This window comes from Liolophura sinensis, chromosome 8 (assembly GCF_032854445.1).
Source record: "Liolophura sinensis isolate JHLJ2023 chromosome 8, CUHK_Ljap_v2, whole genome shotgun sequence".
Lineage (NCBI taxonomy): Eukaryota > Metazoa > Mollusca > Polyplacophora > Chitonida > Chitonidae > Liolophura > Liolophura sinensis.
In genome coordinates this window covers 22,045,273-22,071,020 of record NC_088302.1, presented here as the reverse complement: position 1 = coordinate 22,071,020, position 25,748 = coordinate 22,045,273, and the positions used below count along the sequence as shown (strand labels likewise).

The window sequence follows — 25,748 nt, the reverse complement described above, 5'->3', positions numbered from 1 at the left end:
AGAGGGATATATTGATATCCTCTACCACACAAAAAGCCATTTATATATGCCATGCGCATAGAATTCGCATAAACTGGGATCGTGACTGCCTTTTCTTGTTTTCTGAGAAATGACAATTACTTCTTTAAAAGCAACAAACTAAGTCTGGCATGTAAGCACAAATGATAAAGCAAATTCTCAATTTCATGGTAAATGTGATGCGGTCGGCTGATATCAGTGCGCTCTGAACACCTACATAGTGCGTTCAGCAGAGATTTCGATCTCAGATTCGGGATGAAAGATGGCGGGTACTATGTTTCCCGACGTTCAGATGCTCCGGCAATTAGCCAAAGATCAGTTGGTTCACTTGCTGGAATCCGTGAGTATTCCTTGCTGTGTTGGGCTGCGTGGATTTAATTGAAGGAAAAAGGATGCGTGCTACGAAAAAGGTTTAGAAAAGTGAAAACGAAAATGATTTTGGAAGGCGTGTGTGTGTGACGATAGGACACAGGTGAAAGTTATCTCCCCTGGCTGAGAGTGACTGTTTGAATCAAGTAACATTTGATTTGTTTATTTATTTATTTGATTGGTGTTTTACTCCGTACTCAAGAATATTTCACTTATACGACGGCGGCCAGCATTATGGTGGGTGGAAACCGGGCACAGCCCGGGGGAAACCCACGACCTTCCCCAGGTTGCTGGAAGACCAAGTAATAAAACTCAACATGTGGGTCATTTATTATTATTTATGTTAGAGTGGCTTTTTGCACATTTCAGGTACCAGGGAAGAAAGACTTGGTAATAGAGCCAGAACTCATGAGGCCTTTGGACAGGGTAGCAGGAGCATCTTTGCTGAAGGTAAATTCATTAAAAGTCATTTAAAAGTTGGAAGCTGTTTTCCTAAAGTTAAACTTCATGAAGTATCCTACAAGGGTGGATGGCAGCCAGCCAAGGCTATGCAGGCGCCAGTCCAGATATAAACTGTCGAACATAGTCATCCAGGAACCTAGCTCTGACAAGCGATCTCTTCATCTTAAAGGATAACGGCCGTGATGCCCACAATGCTACCTGTCATATAACCATATCTATATGCTGTCCTTCACACATCCATGTTGGGGCAGATAAAGAGTGTCTGTCTGTACTCGTAGTTGACCGAAATGCTCATCTCGGCCAGATGTCCCCTCTTCCCATCGCTAAAATGTCTGTTTATGAGACAGAAATTCTGATGACAGAGACCACTGGTTTCAACCACCTGGCACAAAGTTACAAAATTTGTTCATATTTTGACCAACAGATCAGAAGCCTGTTGGGACCTTCTTTCTTTTTTTATTTTTATCCATTTGTATAGCCCTCATAGCCAGAGTATATAATTTGGAATTGATCAACTGATCAAAATTCAGCAGAATTTAAATCAAGTGCGATATACTTGCTAACATTTACCAGGGGACAATATACACATTCGTATCCCCACCCCCACACATATATATCACTGATTATTAAGTCTAGAATGTAGTGATGGTAGTTTTACACTATTATAAATTGAGACATCAACCAGTAGTGTTATTTTATAAACTATATCATTGTATACCTGAGCACATGATGGAAAATTTCTGCCTAATTATACAAAGAAGAATATAGTTTGAACGTTAACATAAAACTTAATACAACCCAAATATTTGCATCAAATCAATGGGACCTTGTCACATTGGTCTTATCTTTACAGAGTTATGCCCCCTTTGGGGATGTATGGGTTTCACATGTCAATACTGTACCATGTTTTAAGAACAGAGTTTGAAATAAGACTATCCTGTATATTTTGGTGTACACTCTGCCATGGCAGACATATATTTAGGTTCAGAATTCTTGAATTTCCTTGCCAAAAGTCAGTGGTTTTCCAGCTGCTCGCTTACTATTACAAATTATCAAGCACTTTAAATATGGGACAAAAACATACAGAGATCTTAACCTTTTATTTTCTGCCAGTCCTTTGAATAGACTTTAACTGTCATGCATTGATTAAATATTTGGTCAAAAAAATTAGTTACACAGCCAAGATTTCTAGGACATTCATAGTTTTTTAGCTAAAGCTCACAATATTGCAACGAACACCATGATATACAAAAATGGACATTAGTGCTGCATTCTTGCACATGTAAATCAAGCATGTCTGCATGTGCTGTATAGTTGTAATTGTTGTATCTGTTGCCTGATCTGTTTGTAGGAACATGGTGTGGAGAAAATCTTCAAGCTTGATCCGTCTCAGAGAGCATTGTCAGGATGTGAACAGTGAGTTTACAAAGTTATTGCTGAAGTCACCAGGCACCTCCAGTACTCCTCTGGTCTTAGTCATTTTCAATTTTTGTTGGAAGTTAAATCTGATTTCTAGGTTTATTTTTGGATGAAACATATAATGAAAATTAGAGAAATGTATTACACTTGCTGTGAGCTTTGGGAATAGTAAGCTTTGATGTATTTTGACCATATGTTTAAGTCTGACTTACTTGCAGAATTGCTTACAGTGGCATCAACCCAGGTGCTAAAGTCTTTGTTTGGTAGCATTTCTCATTTTGCAGTACTAAATAAATTTATAGTCATGTTAAAAACAATCTTTCATTCATTTTCACACACGTGAGAAATATCAGTTAGTTTCATAGAAAGAATAATCTGTTGAAGAATTTTCCTGAAGAGAGGACAAACTTTTGATTCTTTGTGCCTTTTTGTTTTTTCAGTTTTGCTAAAGAGGTTTTCCTCACTGTGATAGTTAAAGCGTTTTTCAAAAGGAAAAATAGTATAGGCTACATATATATTGAATGTTCTGCTTGTTAAAAAGTAGCCAGATCCTGTTTCATGCATTTGTAGTTTGCTATGATATGAGAACATGTGCACTCATGTGAATGGATATTAGCATGTATGCTAAGATGAATTTTGATGTTTTCAGGCGTCTATATTTAGTGCGTCCACAAATGACGACTATGAAGTACATTGCAAATCACGTTCTGTGTGAAAGAGAAAAACATGAAAGAAGATCTTACAAGATCTTGTTCGTCCCCAAAAAGGTATGACAGCTACATGCAACACACATGTACATCCTGACATCCAGTCAAAAGGATAATTGTATGTACCATACAAAGTATATGTACTTTGTCATTGCTGCAGACAACAGGACTTTCTTTGTTTACTTTCTACTGAAGGGGGATCAGTGGTACATGACCTAAAGCTGACCAAAAATCACATTTTTAAAGGCAAATAAATGTCAAATAAATATTACTTTTGGAGCCGAAATTTACATTTCCAGAGTAGGGTATCATCTAACCTTCCAAACAAAGCTCAGAAAGGCTTGTGACCTCAACAAACTGGTGGTACATAAGGTGTGTGTTCAATCCCAGTTTAGATTTCCCCTCTTCCTTTGTTCACGGGGCCTTGTTCCCAAGAAGAAACAGTTGTTGGTGCTTGTGGAGCAAGTTTCATAGGCATACATGTACATGTGACTATACCCAAATTCCTCAACCTTTTCACACATGAAAGAGCAATTTTCAGTGCAATTTATGCACATTTTAAATTTGATTTTGGAGACTATATTGGCTGATTTGGCCAATTTCAGGTATTCACTAAAAGTACATTTTTTAACAGTCTGCACAGAATAATGCCTTAAGAATATCCTTGAATAAATACCTTGCAAACATGCAAAAAGCTTAAAGAATTACGGTTTATGTGTTGAAGACCTTTTTTCTGCCACCAGTATGTCAGCATGAGCAATTTGCAATAATGTCATTAAAAATAGGTTTTTCGTTGAAATCCTGCTCAGTTTTTTCTCTGATAATTATATATGCAAGTCGTGTACTTTACTTATTCTGGAAATTAAGAAATACAAATACCTTAAAGATGCCTGCAATAAGATTCACAGCACGTTGTAATTCTTTGTGCAAGGCTCTTTATTTACTTGTAATGTCTTGTGTTTGATACGTATAAACCATTGCTTAGTCCGTGTACTACCATTGCTTTTTTTATTTTCTTTATCGTTCAAGATGCATGTGTGTGAAATGATCCTGGAAACAGAAGGGGTCCTGGGATATGTCAGTCTGGATTGCTTCCCTTTAGATCTGATCCCTTTAGATGTTGACCTCCTCTCAATGGAGTTGCCAGAGTTTCTTCGCACATTTTATATGGTCAGTACATACCATTGATCAGATGCGAACTGCAGAACTGTCAAAGATTTTGTTGAATGAATTTTTTGTTAAACTGACCTCTGAACAACTTTGTTCAAGCTTTAATATTGATGTATTCCTATCATGATGATTTTCATTCAGACTTGAAATAAAAGGTGGTAGCTTTGAAAAGTCAATTATCGATGGCCAGTTTTAAAAAACCTTAACATCAAGATTTTTATGCATAAATGACATTAATTGGTAAAATTTGTTTAAAAAAAACACAGACAGCATGTATTTGTGAAAAACAAGATTCATGGAAAATGTACCTGGTTGCCGAAGATATAAGTACACTGTATATACATGTATATAGATGTGATATTTCAGATGTAACAAAGAGCCAAAGAGAATCTGGCATGGATATCATACAATTCAAAGCTAACTGATTAATTAACAACTCTTTCCAGGATGGAGACCAGGGTAGTTTACATTCTGTAGCCCAGTCCCTAGTCAACCTACAGTCACTGTACGGTGTCATACCTAATGTATATGCCATTGGTAAAGGTTCAAGGGTAAGTTCTTAAAATTATGAAGAAGATTTCAGAATTCTAATTCGCATGAAATAATGTATATTGTTTCCATATTTTTTGGTTGATAAAGATGAACCTGGATATGATTTTATATCTTCTCAAATATTCAATGACTGTATTTCACCAATAGGTGGTAAGTAATAGTTCAGAAGACTATTCAGAAGGACATATATGTAAACACCTTAAAGGACATACATGTAAACACCTTAAAGGACATACATGTAAACACCTTAAAGGACATACATGTAAACACCTTAAAGGACATACATGTGAACACCTTAAAGGACAAGACAGCACCTAGCTAAATCATATTTCAGTCAAAAGCAGGATTCTCAAGCTTTCTGAAATGTATCATACTTTGTTATTTTAATGAGATTTCACCAAATAACATGTAGAACAAAATGACAGTTCTGCCCAAATGGCTGTTGACTGTTCAGAAGGACATACATGTAAACACCTTAAAGGACATACATGTAAACACCTTAAAGGACATACATGTAAACACCTTAAAGGACAAGACAGCACCTAGCTATATCATATTTCAGTCAAAAGCAGGATTCTCAAGCTTTCTGAAATGTATCATACTTTGTTATTTTAATGAGATTTCACTGAATAACATGTAGAACAAAATGACAGTTCTGCACAAATGGCTGTTGACTGTTCAGAAGGACAAACATGTAAACACCTTAAAGGACAAGACAGCACCTAGCTATATCATATTTCAGTCAAAAGCAGGATTCTCGAGCTTTCTGAAATGTATCATACTTTGTTATTTTAATGAGATTTCACCAAATAACATGTAGAACAAAATGACAGTTCTGCACAAATGGCTGTTGACTATTCAGAAGGACATACATGTAAACACCTTAAAGGACAAGACAGCACCTAGCTAAATCATATTTCAGTCAAAAGCAGGATTCTCAAGCTTTCTGAAATGTATCATACTTTGTTATTTTAATGAGATTTCACCTGAAAACATGTAGAACAAAATGACAGTTCTGCACAAATGGCTGTTGTGAGTTAGGCAGCCATCTATAGAAATTTTATCCAATCAAACACTTCGCTATCAGATTGCGCAGCCTAAGCTGTGACATAGCCTTTACCCATTCACTCCATGAAGTGACATATGATAACACAGAACTACTGCATAAGACATCATTTTGAAATCGTTTACAATGATTTAGTTAAGTGTAGCCTAATGGCCATTTCACACAGTTTTGTGGGATAGGTGTGTATCATTTACAGACCACCACTGACTTAAACTTAGTTGATTTACAATAGTGTGTAATATTCATTAACGGTATCACAAGTTATGTACTACAATATCACACCGTCTTGACCTGAAAGCCGCATTCATCTCCCTAGTAGACCCTAGGCCTACTTTAGACACGCTGTTCAAATTATACAAATACATTTTTTGTTTTTCATTGTAGCATTTAGTCAGCAGTTTCTAAATAACAAATATCAGTCAGTGCAAAATTCATTAAGGATGCCAAAGGTTTATGGGAATGAGAATGGCATCTCACCGGACTTTCCTTAAAATTAATTAATTCTTATGATATATTTTTTTTTCTCTAAATATTTTAGAATTGAAGAATTTAAATTTTGCTCCTTTGTCTTTCTTGCATACAAGGGATAATTTTTTTCCTGGTTTCTTTTATTAACTAAAGCCAAATTATGGAAACGCTGTGTTCAAACTGAGGTGCTTTCTCTTACGCTGTGATAACAAGGTCAGCACTGCTCTCATCTTAGAAGCCACCACCATAAAACTGAAGCATAAAATCCAGTGACAGTCCAGTGCCTAGATCAGCCTCAGTGGTGCTTAGATTTATTTCCATTTGTTTCAGAGTTGAGCGTGAATCTAGTTGTACAACAATCCTATTGTAATTTTGTAAACATCTAATAGGGATCAAAATCACCAGCATGACCCCTCCGGAGGCTACGACCTGAACCAGGAATATCCCGGCAGTGCGTCTACAGGCTACTTTAGCTGAACATGATATAACGGGCTTACTGTATCAGTTCCTTCCCGTGTGTCCGGTTTCTGAGAAAGCTCTTGGATCTTCATTGCCAAAGTCCACAACTTTTTTCTGCCATAGGCTACTGCTTTGACTATAATGCAGAGATAACGTTGACGATAGAGAGCTAGAGTACATGTGATGTCGCTTTGCTGTTGATAATGGAAACGCCCTGAAGCTGTGTCAAGACGAAGTTTCACCAAACTTTTACTAGGTTGAAAAAAAAATCTAAAAAAATTTGTAATGCCTGTTTAAGATACTCTGAATGGTAGTTTTTCAGTGGATATAAACATTAGTCAGGTTCTGCCTTTCACTTTAAAATGATGCCAACACTTACATTTTTTTCTTATAATCAATTAATCAAACAAAAAACTCTTTGTTCAATCAGAATCTAGCAATATGTGTCACTTGAAAAAATGCCAAATTTTAGGAAAGCACAGTACATGCATGTATTTGTGCTCACTGCTACATGCATTTTGATTGGTGTTTTACATCGTACTCCGGAATATTTTACTTACAAAAGTTGACCACATGTACCTACATGTATATATGTACAATTGTGCAGATGTAATTAGAGTAATGATGTCGAGTAAAATGATGAGTTGTTAATTTTTTAAAGTTTACTTAAACTTTTGTATTGTCCGAATGTGTATTTATACATGTATTTCAGATGGTAAATGAACTGGTAAAGACAATGCTGTCTAGTATGACGGAGCCATCCCTCCCCCGCAATGAGATTGATTCCATGGTGCTGATTGACAGAGGTAAAGGCCACAGCATTTGTCTGCCTTGTTGATAGTCATTAGAGCAGGTTTTGGGGTTCAGAGCTCACCACCACTACAGCATTGTAGTTATAATATTATCCATTCCATAAAACATGAAACCTCGGTTATGTTCTGGCTTGCCAAAAACTTTGAAGTGTAAAATTTCTGTATTTCTGAGTAAAGTCAGGCTTTAACACTTACAACTTTGAATTTACCAATCCTGGTACATGTGCCTCAGGAGTCAGTTCAGGCCTAAAAGTTTGAAATCAGCAATCTTGGTTCATGTGCCTCAGGAGTCAGTTCTGGCGTAAAAGTTTGAAATCAACAATCTTGGTACAGATCGTGCCTCAGGACTAATTTCAGGCATTAAAGCAGGAAATCGTTTATCTTGGTACATGTGCCTCAGGAGTCTGTTTAGGATTAAAATTTTTCTTTTGAATGACTGTCGTATGTGCACATTTGGTGTCAACATAAAAAAGTTTGAATTGACAATCTTAGTACATGTGCTTAACATAGTATACCTCTGTGTCGGGTTAAGCGTAAAAATTTGACATTGATTAGCTTTCATTGAGACCAGTAGAATTTACTGTTGCTTGCCAGCATTTACAAAAATAATTTGGTTATATGCCAGGGATAAAGAATTGACACTGATTGGCTGACTGTGGAAATAGGAATTCCAGGGTTAAACTCTGCAGCTTTTTGAATCACGTTTGAATAAATGCTTAGACTATAGTGTTATAGTCTGGGTATAACCTTATCTTTCACGTGAGACAATCGGCACTGTTTCTGTGTCCTTTTTACAGTGTATCAGTCATGTCGATGAAGCCTTCCTACATCTTTACTTATTAAATATATTGTTCTTGACAGATGTGGATTTTGTGACGCCTCTGTGCTCTCAACTGACTTATGAGGGACTTCTAGATGAAACATTTGGCATACACAGTGGTATGTTTACAGAGCTTTCAGATTTTGTCATGTGAAAAAATGTCAAACAGTGTACCACAATGTGACTACAACTTTAGATGTGTGATTTGATTTATTTATTTGGTTGGTGTTTTATGCCGTACTCAAGAATATTTCACTTATACGACGGCGGCCAGCATTATGGTGGGAGGAAACCGGGCAGGTTGCTAGAAGACCTTCCTATGTACGGCCAGAAAGGTAGATCTGTGAGGATTGCATCATAATTGTATTTGTAACACCAATCAAATAAATAAATAAGTTATTTGTTTACTGCAGGATTTATTGAGTTTGACCGAGCTGTGACAGGAAAAGACCAGCCTGTGAAACTTCTGTTGACAAGCCATGATGAGGTATATATTATAGACTCAGTAAAGCTAGTATTTGTCTTGTTAGAAGGGGGACCAGTAGTAGAATATATTTGATTTACCTTAAACAGGTTTTTGATTTATAGCTTGTTGAAGTTTAAGGGCCTCAGTGGCTCAGTTGGTTAGCACGCTAGCGCAGCATAATGACCCAGGAGTCTCTCACCAATGCAGTCGCTGTGAGTTCAAGTCCACCTCTTGCTGGCTTCCTCTTCGGCCGTAAGTGGGAAGGTCGGTCAGCAACCTGCGGATGGTCGTGGGTTTCCCCTGGGCTCTGCCCAGTTTCCACCCACCATAATGCTGGCCGCCGTCGTATAAGTGAAATATTCTTGAGTACGGTGTAAAACACCAAATAAATAAGTAAATAATAATGGTTGAAGTTTAATAACCATTTCATGGATTTGTTTGTTTATTTTTGTTTTTAATGATTAGACTTTTGTGCCGTACTCAACAATATTATTTCACTTATACAGTGGTGCCCAGCATCATGGTGGGAGGGTAAACCAATATCCACGACCATCAGATGGTTGTTTGGAGACCTTGGCACATTTGACCAGGGTAGGAAACCAGCATGAGCTTCAACTCGCAGCAATCACATGGCTGAGAGGCTCAAAGGTCATTCTACTGTGCTACTGTGTTACGGATTTTTTTATCTGTGTTACAGCTTTACAATGAAGTCAGAGATAGGCATTTCTCAAATGTCTTTGGTTTCCTGAGTTCGAAAGCTAAAGAAGTCCAAACTGGATATGACGTAAGTTTTTGTTTGCCCCGATACTCCCATAGTGGGAGTCTTCTGTCTAAATTGGATCATGAAATCTTTTCATGCTTTTATTGCAACTTTCCATAACACAAGGAGATACATGTATACCTTCTCTAATTCTCACTTATTAATGTGTATTTAGACACAACTGCCTGAAATACTAAATAGTCCATTCTGTAAGAACTTTAGGCAGGTTTAAGAAAATTTAGGAGAGTTCAATTAGATTTTTGTATTAAATCCTTGCCAGACTGGTTTTTTTTAATTAAAACTTATAGATTAAAATCATAACATTGTTTATGATCTAGCTGACAGCCAGTGTTGAATGAGAAAATTTCAGATACCTTTGGTGTCCGCTGTTCTCAGGATTAGTGTACAAGAACATGTACCTCTGCAGTTGTATAGTTAGTCATTTACTTGCCGAAGACTGGCAGTTTCTTCATCTTCGCGCACATAAATAAAATACCAGTACTCATGTCAATGAAAATCAATCGATCAACTGTTGCAGGTGTGCTTATATGTCCCGCACGCCTTCTCTGTATACAATTTGGGTACCTCAGTGGTGGTAGGACTATTAATTGCTCTCTTCATACTACACGTAGTGAAACAGTAAATGGTGGTATTTTGTCCATTTAGAAACATCGATCAGTAAATGTTTTGTTTTTTTTATTCTCCATTCAGAAACGTCATGATCTAAAGTCTGTGGGAGACATGAAAACCTATGTAGCAAATGAGTTGAAGGGGCTTAAACAGAAACATAAACATTTGGTTTATCGTAAGTAGCTTTTAATTTATATTAAATATTTAGGATCTTTTTCTAAAGATTTCTTAAAAGTGATGGCTTGTCAGGTACGTAACATTTGTGTCAGAACTTGACATTGTTTGGCTGTAGTTTTAAGTCCCAGCTTGTCAAAAAAATCATACGTACTAGCATATACAATAAAACATGTTTTATATTTTCACAAAGTAATCTTCTGATAGTATTATCTGTTTTTCCATACTACTTACCTGTATGCCATATGACTTTCAGTGGTGTTTACTAATGAATTTGAGAAATATTTGTCAATGTATTTCCTTCAATGTCCCCAAGTGCTTGATTTCTAAAGTCATGGGTTCAAATCCAGCTCTAGCTGTGAGAGATATTGTCAGTTACCTGACAAAGTATGGTAGTTTCACCCAGTGCTGCTTGGCTTCTTCCCCTCACAAGTACCGTGACCACTAATACAACCCAGTAAATCAAATAGTCTTGACTGATGCATCAAGTTTTTTATTATTAGATTGCAGAAACATTATTAAGCATAGCATATTGTTTCTCATTTATAAATACATTTAGCAGGTGCAAATGTTTAACACAAATAAACAGACATTTATAAATGTGTCTGACAGTACCAGCAAATGCTTTTAACTTGTACAGACAAAGACACAAAGACCTCTTATGGAATGCATATTGCTTTACTCATGTACACAAAATAATTTACATTTTTGTTGTCTTACAGACATAGGAGCTTGTGAAATAATCATGAACAAGAAGACCAAAGGAGATTTTGAGGACTATCTGAGGACAGAACATTGTAAGACATATTGTTAATATATCTCTCAGATCCCTGTGACAGCAGATGGTACAAATGCAAAAGAGTTTGTTGTTATTGTTTAGTTTGCTTCTTACATTGAAAATTGATGTGAATTACAATGTGTGTAGAAAGATTTCTTGCTGCAGTACCTGTGCATATACATGTAGGTGGATCAGAGCCCTTTAGAATATGATCTTCTCTATGTTTTTCTTGTTAAATTCATTTCACTATAAACTTTTAAATTGATTTAATTCTTATACATTATTGTTCACTCTGGCTCACTGTTCATTTATTAAACTGTCAAGGCACGGCTAAGTCTATTTTTAAACAACAAATAGCATTAACATAATTTTTCATGTGAAGTGGTGAACTTGGGTAATTGCATTAAATAACTGAAATATCTGGCAATTCTGTTTTCTCCACCCTTAAAACTGACTGCAATGGTAAAGTGACACATATTTGAGTATTGTGTAAAACTACAGTGGGGACATTTCTCACATAATGTATTTTGGGCCTAAGCTGTGTTGTCTGCTGTTGATTGGTGGACAGGTATTTAAAACAGGTCAGTTTGGGTGATCCTAAAACTTGGCACTCCACTTGGCATTAAATAAATAAATTAAATTGTACATATTTCATGTAAGGGACTATAGTCAGCTTTATCGTGATCATGGGTACAGGAAACATGGCAGAGCCTGCTTACATGTGCATGCCATAGAAAAACACAACCATTCATCGATAGGTAGGCCTATCAGGCAAATCTGCTGATGTAATGTCAAACTTATGTAGGCCACATGTAGACTCCAGCATGTTTTGTTTTTTCTTTAATGGAAAAAGGTATATAAAGAAGGTTTACTTACAGGCTTGCTGGAGGGATCTGATATAAGGGAAAATATCAACTACATTGAGGAATGCATAAATAGACAGGTATGTCACACCATCGAGTTGGTAGATCAGATGTAGTTATCCTACCAATGTTTTAAATGGTCTGTTTGTTTTGTTTTGTTTTGTTCGGAAAAGAGCACACTTATGAAATCAGACATGTTCATATAGACATATACCATGCATACAGTATTCCTCATGTGTCAGAAACATCCCTCACTGAGTGATATTGCCTTAACCTATTGAAGGATTAAGATTGAATGAGGAAATATGTTTTATGAATGTACCTGTCTCAACAATGAGGTTATTGCCTTAACCTATTGAAGGATTAAAATTGAATGAGGAAATATGTTTTATGGATGTAACTGTCTCAACAGTGAGGTTAACATCTCTTTTTATCTCACATTTCATCGAAAGCAGGGGACAACAACTTGGTTCTGTCCATCCATCCGTCCATGTGTCTTTCATTTTTGTGCAATAAATGCACCAGATATCGTCCGATTTTGATAAACTTTAGTGTTTAGCTAAGTTCATTTATTTGTGGAACGTAATTCACATCAAGTTCAAAAACCATTGCAATCATAAACATAAGATTTGTATATTTATTGAATCCCATAATCCTGGGTCATTAGTTTTCTAACTGCCCCAATTATTGTCCAATGTTAATAAGATTTTATGTGCAGGTTAATATTGTAACCTCGGCTTAAGTTCAGAAATGAGCCAGATCAGTGTATGCAAAAGTTTGCATATTTAAGAATTTCCTTGATTCTGATTGGTTGTTGGTTTCTGTGCAGTAAGTTAATAATAATATTTTTTGTGCCGTTATTATTAATTCCAAATTCCAATTCGGATGAATGCACTGGCTCATGTTTACTGTACATGTACACCTCCATTTTGGATGATTGCTTTGGGTACTTATCTTGACAACTCTGTTTGCTGTACCTTAATTCCTCAACCTTTCCGCATGTGAAGTAGGAAGTTTCAGTGCAATTTATGCACATTTTTGATTCGATTTTGGAGACAAATCTACGTTGGTTGGATTGGCCAGTTCCAGGGCTTCGCAAAAAGTATGATTTTATCAACATGGAATAATCAACATGGAATAATGCCTCCAGATTATGATTGAATAAACACCCTGCAAACATGTGAAAAATGTTGAAGAATTACAGCACATGTTTTCTGTCATTTCAGATGAATGCTCTTTCCATACTGCGACTGCTCTGTTTGCTGTCTCAAACCCAGGGTGGACTTCTGCCCAAAGACTACAAGTCACTGAGAGCCCAGTTCCTTCATGTAAGGTCACACAACTGTCAGCATGGTGTGGGGTGTTGTTTTGGGGTTAGCCCACTGCAGCTGTCTCAGCAATACATCTGGTCATTTGTACTGAGAGCCCAGCTCCTACATGTATTTATTTATTTATTTGATTGGTGTTTTATGCCGTACTCAAGAATATTTTACACGACGGCGGCAACCAGCATTATAGTTGGAAGAAAGCGGGTAAAACCCAGGGCCATCCGCAGGTTGCTGGCAGACCGTTCCTTCATGTAAGACACACAACTGTCAGCATGATGTTGGGTGTTGTTTTGGGGATAGCCCACAGCAGCTGTCTCAGCAATACATCTGGTTATTTGTACTGAGAGCCCAGTTCCTTCATTTAAGATCACACAACTGTCAGCACCGTATGCAGTATTCTTTTAGGGATAGCCCACAGCAGCTATCTCATCAATACCTCTGGTCATTTGTACTGAGAGCTCAGTTCCTTCATGTAAGATCACACAACTGTCAGCATGGTGTGGGGTATTGTCTTGGGGATAGCCCACAGCAGCTGTCTCAACATTTCATCTGGTCATTTGTAGGTAACTACCAGAATGTCTGATTGTGAATATGCAGTTTAAATAAATGCAGATAAACAAGCCTGTACATAACTGGCACTGCTGTTTGTAGTTCTGTGCGAAAGATCTTGTATTGTATTAAGTAGGCATATGTGTAACTGTTGAAAGCAGGTATACATGTAGCTTGGGCTGTATCTGTTGGCCTATGGTAACATTATGAATGCTGTTAATATACATGTATTTGTACATATCACTAAACCACATTTGATTAACCATTGACATTGGCTGTTCCATCAACCAAACACCCCCACATTGGGGGAGGAGGAGAGTGGCGTACCTTAGTCTGTTATTGGAACATGCTGTAAGAGCCTGATTGTCTTGTATTTTTCATTTAGTCTGTTTTGACTGATAGAAAAAGAGTAAGAAATGTTACAAACAAAATTAATCTGGGCCAGTATTTAAGACTCAAGTCAAAAATTCCAACACAGCTACAAATAAAATGCTTTGCTCTAGAAAATTTAAAATTTGTGCACTTGTTCTTTAATGCAGAACAATGTACTAACCACAATTTGGGTGGCTTCCTGCTCTCAATTTGGCTTTTTAAGATCTTGCAATTTATGACTTAAGTAATAAGTTGCCTTATAAGTACAGGCCCAGGTCTTAATTTTCCAGCTACACCATAATGCTGGCTTTCCTTGTATCAGTGAAATATTGTTGTGTACAGTTTAAACTCCAGTCACATAAGTAAATGGATTTCCAGCCAGCCAAGCAAAAATTGAATAGGCCAGGCCAGCTTGTGCTTTGAAATGGCATTTTATTTTTGATGGGTGGGGGTGGGTGGGGTCGCTGGTTAGGGGTGGGGGTGGTGATTGGATGTCTGGGCAGAGGGAGATAGGTGGAGAGGGAAAAAAACAGCTTTCTAGTCTTCAACTCTGCCTTCTAACTTGAAAGAGACTCTGACACGCCTTGTTATAATGATTACACAAATGGCTTAGTTATACTTATTTTTATATTTACATGTATGTTCTTTATAAATGTAATCGGGGGCGTCCATGTCCAAGGGGGTTAGCATGCCAAGGACCCAAGAGCCTCTCACCAATGAGATAGCTGTGAGTTCAAGTCCAGCTCATGCTGACTTCCTCACCAGTCGTACATGGAAAGATCTATCAGCAACCTGCAGATGGTCGTGGGTTTTCCCTGGCTCTGCTCGGTTTCCTCCGGCCATAATGATGGCCGTCATCATATAAGTGAAATATTCTTCATCATGGCGTAAAACTTCAATCAAATAAATTAATAAATAAATATAAATGTAACCAAATGAATTTTATAGCACATAATTTGATTACACAAATATTTAAATTTCTCTCTTGTTTTCAGAGCCATGGTTTTGAGCACCTGTTAAATTTTTTCAACTTGAAGAAGCTGGGTTTGCTCTGTGAGCAGGAAGTGGGACCCTCTGGGGGAATGCCCTTAGGGAAGATGGCCTCTTCTATGGGCAAACGCAGTGTCTTCCAGGCTGTCAGCAAGAAATTAAACTTGGTGAGTTGCTGCCGAGGCTGCCGTTGGCAAATAAGCCTCACAAATTTATAGTATGGGTAGTAAATACATTAATTGTATATTATATTATTGTATTGTATATTAGATATATTTAATAATAAGTGAATGTACTGTGTTTGAATGTACAAACCAATTTGTCATGGTCACCCAATTTTTTGGCAACAAGCACAAGTATTTATTGTTTTTGTCTGTTCTTGAGAATAGTGATGTATTGAGGACACTAAGTTATACCCTATGCCACAGATAAATACAGTGTGTATGATCTCATGTGTGTTATGCAAACAGCAGGCCACAAAATTTATCTGAAGGGCTATTAAATAATCTGAGGGGGCAAACATTAATCTGAAGGGTTACTATGAATCTGAGGGGCTACAAAATAAATTTGAGGGGCAACAAAAGTAATTTGAAGGGCTACAAAATAAAGTTAAGGGGCCATAAAATTAATTTGAAGGGCTACAAAATAAAGTTGAGGGGCCACAAAATTAATCTGCACGCAAAATTCTATCAAAATCGGACTATATTTGAAGTGTCGATTGCACGGTAACCAACTGTGATTGCTCTGTAACCAACCGATGACACAACTGTCAGCATGGTGTAGGGTATTGTTAGGTATAGATACATGTACCAATTCATTATGTTTGTAGATACAGCATTATTATGATTATACAATAAATGACAGTGGCTTAAGACTATGTTTATTATATTTGTAGATACCAAATTATTGAGTTTATATCATGGATTATTATGGCTTCAAACTAGACTGACAGATACATGTACCAACTTTTTTTGTTTATAGATACAAAGTTGGTATGTTTATAAATGCAAAGTTTATATTACCAGTATATTTACAGATACCACGGATGGAGGACATAAATCTGAAGAGCCCAGTTGATATGTCGTATGTGTTCAGCGGAGCTTTTACCCCATTGTCTTGCAAATTGGTAGAACAGGTAAGCACGCATTGGCACAGGATGGCCACATACTGCATGGGTTAATGTTATGGGTCATGTTTTGGTATTGGGGGGCCTCCATGGCTCATTTGGTTAGCGCGCTAGTGATGCGTAATGACCCAGGAGTCTCTCACCAATGCGGTCATTGTGACTTCAAGTCCAGCTCATGCTGGCTTCCCCTCCGGCTGTAAGTGGGAAGGTCTGTCAGAAACCTGAGGATGGCCGGGGTTTCCCCAGGGCTCTGCCCGGTTTGTTCCCACCATAATGCTGGCCGCCGTCGTAGAAGTGAAATATTCTTGAGTACGGCGTAAAACACCAATCAAATAAATAAATAAAATTTTGGTATTGGGTCAAGTGTTTGTCTGTCCTTTTGTTTGTCCATAAATTTCTTGGTGTTATCACTGTATCTATAGAACCACCATGCATAGAGCTACAGAACTTGTTTACTTTTCGTCTCTAGCACTGGAGCGAAACTGAAGCCTATTAAAGCCTAGTTACAAATATGCCTAAGTTTACAGGAGTTATACCTGTATACCTTTTTTGTGATGTTCATGTGTCATAAGTTTGAAACAGGTCAGTCCAGGGTTTGAAATAGGTCAGTCCAGAGTTTGAAATAGGTCAGTCCAGAGTTTGAAATAGGTCAGTCCAGAGTTTGAAATAGGTCAGTCGTGTGTATGTAATCATGAACACCAAGCCTAATTGCATTGCCTGTTATTCATTTTGCCATGATGGGTCCGAAGGTTCTGTCCCAGGGATCACAAAGCGATCTTAGACTTAAGTCAAAACTCACTTCAAAATTGAGACTGCTTTGGGTACCTAATGGTAAGAGCGTCCGCATCCAAGTCTGGAGACCCTTGGATCAAACCCGGGTTTGGCGATACCAAAAACTTTAAAAATGTTACTTGCTGCTGCCACGAATGGTACTTAGTACTGAGAGGTTAGAACAAGGAAACAGGACTAGTTTGAACGGTGTCAGTATAATGTGACTGGCTGGGGTGTCATGTCTGGTGTCTTTGACATGATACTTTAGTAGGGGCAGCACTTTAGCGGCATGGATTTGCCCTGGCTCAAGATGACAATATATTTAAACACACCTAATGACTCTTCATCGTCATATGAATGAAAAATTGTTACATGCGACACTAAACCCTGAGCATACATGTGTACACTTTGAAATTGTTACTTCTGATTTAACAAGGTCAAAATATAGCTTGACAGCGTAAAATTTGGGTAAGATATTGTACAACAAATTTCTCCTAAAATAGCAGAAAGGAACACACCAAATTTAATGATTAAAACTTCGGCTTAAGTCTAAGATCATTTTATGATCCGGGAACGTGAAACTTGAGATATTTATTCGATTGGAACAGAGTTCAACTAACTCAAGAATGTTTCACTTACACAGTGGCCATCAGGTTTTAGGATAAAGAAGACCAGATTAAAAGCTGCCCCTTCCCGAACACTTCCTGATGTAAAGCCTCTGTGTCAAGCAAGAGCTTGACTTGAGCTTGCAATCAAGATTTAATCAGTCGACATCTGCCAGCTTTCAACTTGTTTCGTCTTTGAAAATGTTTTTGCAAGTTTTGTTCCTAACATATCCCAAACAACTCAAAGCAAAAAATCGCACTACATTGATTGATTAAATCGGCAGAGAGCTTTTACTAGTTATGTGCTGAGAAATAACTGCTGGTAGATGATGTAGGGATAGGTTACTTGTAAATTCATGAAGTTAATGACGAAACAAAGAAATAAATCAATATTATTGCTTTCATGTGATCTAGTTTTCCAAATTTTCTTGCACAAAGGGAATTCATAATGTTCCCAGACGTTGATTGATTTGGGAATGAAAATTATTAATAAATTAGAGCCTCCGATATGTTGGCGCAGCATAATGACCCAGGAGCCTCTCACCAATGTGGTCGCTGTGAGTTCAAGTCCAGCTTATGCTAGCCGCTGGTCATGGGTTTCCCCTGGGCTCTGCCCGGTTTTCTCCCACCATAATGCTGGCCGCTGTAATCTAATTGAATAAATAAATAAATGTTAATGAATTATGGGGCTATTAGATCACAGTGACTAGTTTTTTAACAAAGTCATGTCACACAGAACACGTGATACTAGTCCATCTAGATGGACTCAGTGTGCTATTTTTAAAATTCTGACATTCATCGCCACCTCACAAAAACATCTCCCAACTTATGGCAGTTCGACTAACTTCTACAGTGCATTTATATGTAATTTTCCGGTGGAATCTCTAATGCTATCCTCTTAATTTACTATCCACACCAATGGAACTAATTCACTTGCTGCCTTGTGGTCACACTGACTGCTGGAGCTTCGGCGGTACCAAGTGTGTCGCCGTTGACACCCCTTTTGAAGTATCACAGGACCTACTTCTGTGTTTGAAATGCAACTGAGTTTTGACATGGAAATCCTCGAGAGAACTATTATATTTCCATTGCCGTTTGCAAGAACAGCTTCAGTCTGCGTAATTCAAACCAAAAGGGCATAAAAAGAGCATGTATTTTTAGTGCATGTAAGTTTGGGTGCTGTCAGAGAAGAGTTCATTGAAATCGTCCCCATCAAGTTGGAGTGTGCAAGTATGCGGCGATTTTTTTGAGAGGTAGCGATGAACTCAGATTTGTCAGGCTTTGTCAGATTAATGTCAGATTTTGTCAGATGAATGTCAGATTTTTAAAATAGCACACTGAGCCCATCTAGATGGACTAATGTGATACATCTGCTGCAAAATAATTCAACAAGTAAATTATTTTACACATGTGTTAAAGGAAATTAAATTTAATTTCACCCAGAAGTTGAGAACCATTAATCTTTTACATGTACATGTATATCTGTGTAACCATTCAAAAGTGTATTTGGAAAATGTAATTATGTTTTTTTTAATAAAATGATAGCCACATGTAAAACGATAAAATACAGAGAATATCTATGAAATATGTACAAAACCTCTTTTTTTAAAAAATATCTACATGTAAGTACAGTAAATGATCTATTATTTCATGGATTTTTTTCACCAATTACCTGGCTCTAAAAACTGTAGTACATATATGACAGAAGGGTGAACAGTGAGTTTATGAAGTTCTTTGTGTTTTACTGTAAATGACAGAAGTTTTTACATGATTTTTCGCCAGTTTAATTCAGCACTATGGCAGTTGATGAAAAATTCCATAAACTGAGTCAAGTCTGATGATTTCACAGGCATCTTATTTATGTTTATATATATATATGTCACAATCCAACAGAGTGCTATCATTGGCTCAGTAGCAAAATTGTATGTAAAGTTAATTAACAGAAACAGGTAGTACAGATGTATAAAGGTAACAATTATAAAAGAAAGAGAATACATGTCTGTAGATCAAGTGAAACATGAAAAGGGGAAACAACTTGTGTCTTGTGGGAACTAATGTTGTCAATATGGTCCAAAATGCCCACCTGGTATTTCCTTAAAGCCCAGCTTCAGATAAATAAATCTGCGTGTTAGATATATGTATCTTTGAAAATGATGGGTAAATTAATAAGTTTTATTTGCCAAGGAAAATATTGTATTTCAGGTTGTGAATTCATTCAGTTTGAAGACATTTAATTATCGCACACTTGGTTTGGAGTACGTTGGAGATTAGAGCCATTTGTTAAATTTAATCATACCAGCTCAATTATAAACACCTTAGTTTCTTCAAGTCAGTAAACATGAGTATGTGTATTAACTCTGTAGGTACTGACTCGTGAAGGTTTTGCTGGTTTGGAAGAGACCACGAGGAGTTTACCTGGAGGGACTTTTGCCAGCGTGAGAAATCCATCAGGGAAAGGTGAGTTTTGGGAGGGAAGTCAAGTTTATACAGGCATCATGTGGTGATCGGAATTTAATGGACAAGAAAACAAAGAAAAATGAATTCAGAGTGTCCGTCATCAGAAAGACAGTGGGAAAATGTATCTAAAAGAGATTTGGTATTTTTTTATGATTCATTTTTTTTTTTCAGACAAAATTGCAGTTACATGTAATGGTTTACATTGTATGGTAGACTTTCGGTGTAATTATTTTATGCCTCTCTAGATGTTGTCAGGATATCTTAAAATATACACGTAGTTTCGTGTTATCTTCAAACTCTTAACATGGAACTTGTTTTTACATCTGTAGCTTACTAGTTTAGTAGGCCTTACATGGACAGGTCCATCTCTTGCTGACTTCCTATCAGGTCATTCATGGGAAAGTCTGCCAGCAATATGCGAATGGTCATAGGTTTCCCCACGACTCGGTTTCCTCCCACCATAATGCTGGCCAACGTCCCATATGTGAAATATATTTGAGTATGGCGTAAAACCCCAATCAAATAAAAAAATAAGTCTCAATAACCACTTTGCATGGAACTTGTCATGGTGCACTGCCTTAGTCTGCTTTTCCTCATGTTTCACAAAATCTGCAGTAATAGAAAACCTTTTAGAGATGACCCTAAAAATTTGCTTCATAAGGTAGCCCATACATGGCCATTCTGTCTCTGATTTGCCTCTGTCATTATACATGTTGATTGATGTATTTAAATTGTGAGAAAGCTCATTTTTTGCTTGTTTCATTATATAATGCTTTGTTGTTTTCTGTAATTGATCCATTAAAAAAAACCCACACATTTCTGAGATGTTTTCCATTTTCCATATCAAAACACTTAGTAATATTCTGTTTCACGTTTTCCACATTTTCTCCTCCTTTAAATCAAAATATTGATCAAAATCCAAATATTGATAGAAACCAAATATTGATCAAAGTCAAAAATATTGTGAAATGAATCCCAGGTGTACACATTGCTTTACTCTACATGTGTTGGTAGCTGAAAGAGTTCTGTGTTAGCTCAGACCACCAGGGGCATGAAGTCTTTACATGCTTTTGCGAGAGCGATGCCTTGGAGAACTGAGTGAGCGCAAGGAGCTGATTATCTTTGAACCAGAAAGGACTTTAAAATATTCAAATGCAACACACACATGCAGGATTTCAATTTTTATGCATAACATAAAAGCATTGGCCTTGGAGACCGCGGTGCCCAACCTTCATATCGCAAGTACTTTATTAAGCTGATGAAAATTGAATTATTGTATAAAATGCAATAACACTAATTGCATTCCGTGTCATTTTATTTGAAATGGGTCATTCGGGATTTGCTCTTTGGTCCTGTAATGTGTGTTATAAAACACGATGGTTGTGGCCTAATTGCCTCCATTCCAAGCATGTACCCATCCTTTCTGTAACCCTTCAAAGAATCATATTGTCCGGATGATAAGTGAAGAATGCATCAATGATTGATTTACATTGCTGTAATGCCACTGAGAGAATATCAGGATAACATTTGAGAAATGAACATCGTCCATCATGGCTTCGTCTGGCAACATTGCATGTAAGCTGACTGGGAAAATGGACTGACTCTCCCAGTGGTAAATAATTATAGGGCTCCAATCTGTTTTTCTCTCCCTGGAAACCTCCATAAAACAGATGTGCTTTTCTGGCTTTCAAAATAGGAATGTATCATTTCACTGCCTATGTAATGTCTTGCTGCCTATGTTCAAGGGGGTAAACACGTGTGTGTGGTATTTTCTAGTGCTTGTATGTTCGTATATATGAGGCCTGTATATACTCATATATCCTAGGTATAATAAGTTAATATGAGAGATATGTACATGCATTTCAGTTTAATTATTTAATTAATAATACATGTAGTCCAATTTCCCGGGCAAGGTTGCAGAAAACCCCATGGGGCTTGTGCAATGCTTTTTAAGTATATAAAAAGTATATTTGAACAACATTTGACAATCACTCAGGTGAAAGGTGGAGAACAAACCATTTGAAGCGTCAAATACATGATCATTTTTACCCATCACAGGGAGTCAGCCCTCACTGTGCAATATAATATTCAATTTATTACTCATATCAACAGCTTTCATCTTGAAATATCTATGAAGCAGGGTATGATTCAAAACGGTGAAAGGTCATTGTTTCCAGTAGTGTAATGATAATAATAATACTGCTGGCTATCGTCATACAAGTGAAATATTCTTGTGTACGATGTAAAGTAAAGGGGTACATGTGTATTGTTTATAGGTGTATTTTGCTAGTGTGTGGGCTTCAGCGTTCAGGTCTGTGTTTAAGAGGTACATAGGTATTGTTTATGAATGTAGGACATTTCCCCCTCTGGATAGTTTCCACTCCTGGACATTTTCCCCTCCGGACATTTTCCCCTCCCAATATATCTACATATATATATTATCAGTGGGAAATATAAATATGATCTTCCAAGTGAGGTGTCTTGTAATAAATAGCCCGGGGGGTCAAAATAAGCAATTTTTTTTTTGCATATTCACAAAATTCATGTATTTGTCTTCATATGGTGAAGATTTTAAGGCCTCTGTAGCCTGTTAGGGGGTCAAACAGTCGGTTTTTTATTTTTATATATTCACCAAATTCAGGTAGTTGTCTAAAATATGGTAAAGATATTATGTTGATAATCGAAGTGGAACTCCCCATACTAATGCTGGGTGTCATCATATGAAAGGAAGCTGAATCATATGAATCTGACCGTAACACATGAACTATGTACTATAATGTATTTCACTGAGAAAATGAGAAACAATAAACTTGTGCTCAGCCTGTTGTTGCAAATAATAAAACATGTATTTGTCATGAGTAAGCTTTCCGTTTATCTTGTCTACTGTCCTTTTCCCTTATAAGACCTACATTGTATCGACAGATCGTCTAACGAAAGTGATGGTTTAATTGAACTGAATGCCAGACATGGAAAAAACTGCTGCACGTTTTTGCCAAAACTTTCCAGTTAAATGTTTTTAAATGTTTTAATGATTAAGATCCACTCTGACTTGGAATAATAGAGGACGGACCACAAAGGATTTTATCAGATGTATTCACATATACATGTAGGGAGGGGAAATTGTCCGGAGGGGAGAATGTCCAGGAATTGAAAATGTCTAGAGGGGGGAAAAATGTACGGAGGGGAGGGGAAAATGGAAAATGTCCGGGGTGGAGGGTGTACTCCATTGTTGATAAGTGTAATTTGCTGGTTTGTTGGCATGTCCGGTCTTCCGGTCATATTTCATCAGTACACATATTTGCTTACATATACTTTCCTATGTGCAGATGTTGCATCTATATTGTAATCACCAGTTTAATCAATAAATAAAACAGCTGTGAATAAACTTTGACACCTTGCAATAAACAAACTCAGTCTTAAAGAATATTTGTAGGCGAACCGTAGTATCATTCATGAAAGACGTAAGGCCAACTTTTTCTGTGCTGAATGTTGCAAAACAGGGTATTGAAAATTCAAAAACAAAGAAATAAAAAGTATAAAAATTTCCGATTGTAAATGTTCTGCATGTATTGTTCCTAAATTGATTTATTTGATTGGTGTATATGTCATATTCAAGTATATTTTTCTTATATGACAGCGGCCAGCATTATGGTGGGATGAAACCGGGCAGAGTCTGGTAGTAGCCCAAGTCCACCGCTTACTGGCAGACATATTTCTAAATTTATTGTATCATACCCGGAGATTATAGGAGCCTATTTTAATGTCCTCCCTTGCATTCAGTGGCAAACAAAGAGTCGTACCAGATGGTGCGTGCATGCTTAAATCAGATTGCTGTATGTATGTACATCGTCATTTAAACCTGACATGTTCTTACTCCAGGTAAGGGAAGTCCTATGCCAGCTACTAAATCTTCAGCCTCCAGGGTTGTCCTGGTGTACTTCCTGGGAGGCTGTACGTTTTCCGAGATTGCTGCTCTTCGTTTCCTTGGCAGACAGAAAGGTACTTAAAAATATATATAGACTCAAGATCATGTACATATCTTTATATTACTCCTGTTTTTTTTTTTAACTGTTATTTGTAATTCAGACCTATATGACCTAATGTAAATCAGTTACTCCGTAAACGTCAGTTGTAGGCTAGGTGTGGTTGTGTAAAGGCTGAAAGCTTGGCTTGGAGGTAGGTTCTGTCCATCTGTATGTTTACAGGGAGGTTCTATATTACTCCCCCCTCGTTGTTTCATAGACTTGCTCCTTTTTGGATGTGACTATTCATTAGGAAAGCTCAAGAAATATGAAAATCTTTACTGCTTTGGAGTCTTCAAGGAGAATAACTCAAATCTCGAGTAGCTGGATTCAAGAAGCTGCGATTCTGTAAGACAGCCCGGATGCTAGAGACCACATGATTTTCTGAACAACAGGCGGCGTGGGCAAGAAAAAAATGTCCCCCTTAATGTTATAGCATAATTGCCACCACTAGACAAGCTTGACCTTTGGAGCCTGAGTGACGCAGGAAGTCTTGATTAGGCTTAGCCACGTCATGAATGTCCTCGCGCTGAACTATTTAATCAGCATTCAGCAATAAAGTTGTTTCACATGTTGGTTGGAATCATGTTGTAGGTACTTTAGATAAGGAGAATATTATTAGAAACAAAGGTTGAGACGGATTGTTTTGTGACTTCTTTTCATGCCTCATCACCGTGACCCCAGTGACCTCGGCGTTGTTTAAGATTTCTGTACAAAATTTTTTAGTGGCTGCAATGATCTAGGGAGTGAAACATGCGCTGAAAGGAGTATGTTTTTCCCCCATGCTTAGACATAGGCTGATTATTTTGTTCCAGTCCACGCTAGTGCGATCACGTGGTTTCTATCTTCCGGGTGTCTTACATAATAGCCTTTCGAGCAGGTGGCTGCCATGGCGACGTAACGCCAACAGAACTTGTTGCCAAGGCTGTAAGTTACCTGCGCGTAAGCACTACGGGAGTGTTTCACGAATCCGGTCACTGATATCCATATGTTTATGACACATTCTTCTTTGACAGGTTACAGATTTCTGGTGGCCACTACATCGCTCATCAATGGCAAAACCATGCTGGAGAGTCTTCTAGAACTGTGAAGCTGCAAATATATGTTGGGGCATTGTCTGTGATATTTGTGGGAGATTTTTACACGATCATCTAACTTGTCAGCGACTCTAAAACTATTTTAGACCTACCGTGACTCAATCTGTTTGATCTTCTCAAGGCCGGAATCCATTCATTCATTATTTTATAAATACAAGTGCTGTGTAAGTAAGAACAAAATATATATGCTGACATTTTATCATGGATTATGTTTTGTGGTTTTTGTTGTAATTTATATTGGCGTTTTTCTGTGTGAACTTGTATCTTGTTTATTGTAGTTGGTTAATTTAGATATTCGGGGAATGAAATGTGAGACTAATGGATCTAATGCTCTTACCTTTCTTTGCCGGTCGATAGTTTTATCTCCATTCCCACAGGAATTATCAGTATTTATAGCATATATCGGGTGGGTATAAAAAAAATGGGCTGTATTTTGAC

General features: G+C 37.3%; 1 protein-coding gene across 1 annotated transcript; it reads left to right on the top strand.

Annotated features, from left to right (window-relative positions):
• The first annotated feature begins 762 nt into the window (after nt 1-762).
• LOC135472744 (vacuolar protein sorting-associated protein 33B-like) lies at nt 763-25,497 on the top strand. The gene is made up of 18 exons (XM_064752406.1): nt 763-837; nt 2,201-2,265; nt 2,918-3,035; nt 4,005-4,145; nt 4,592-4,696; nt 7,403-7,496; nt 8,364-8,441; nt 8,736-8,809; nt 9,486-9,572; nt 10,260-10,353; nt 11,075-11,149; nt 12,009-12,073; nt 13,220-13,321; nt 15,238-15,399; nt 16,269-16,367; nt 20,098-20,191; nt 24,071-24,190; nt 25,230-25,497. Exons 1-18 carry the CDS (start codon nt 796-798, stop codon nt 25,301-25,303), a joined length of 1,689 nt encoding a protein of 562 aa, XP_064608476.1. The 5' UTR covers nt 763-795; the 3' UTR covers nt 25,304-25,497.
• Nucleotides 25,498-25,748: the final 251 nt, after the last annotated feature.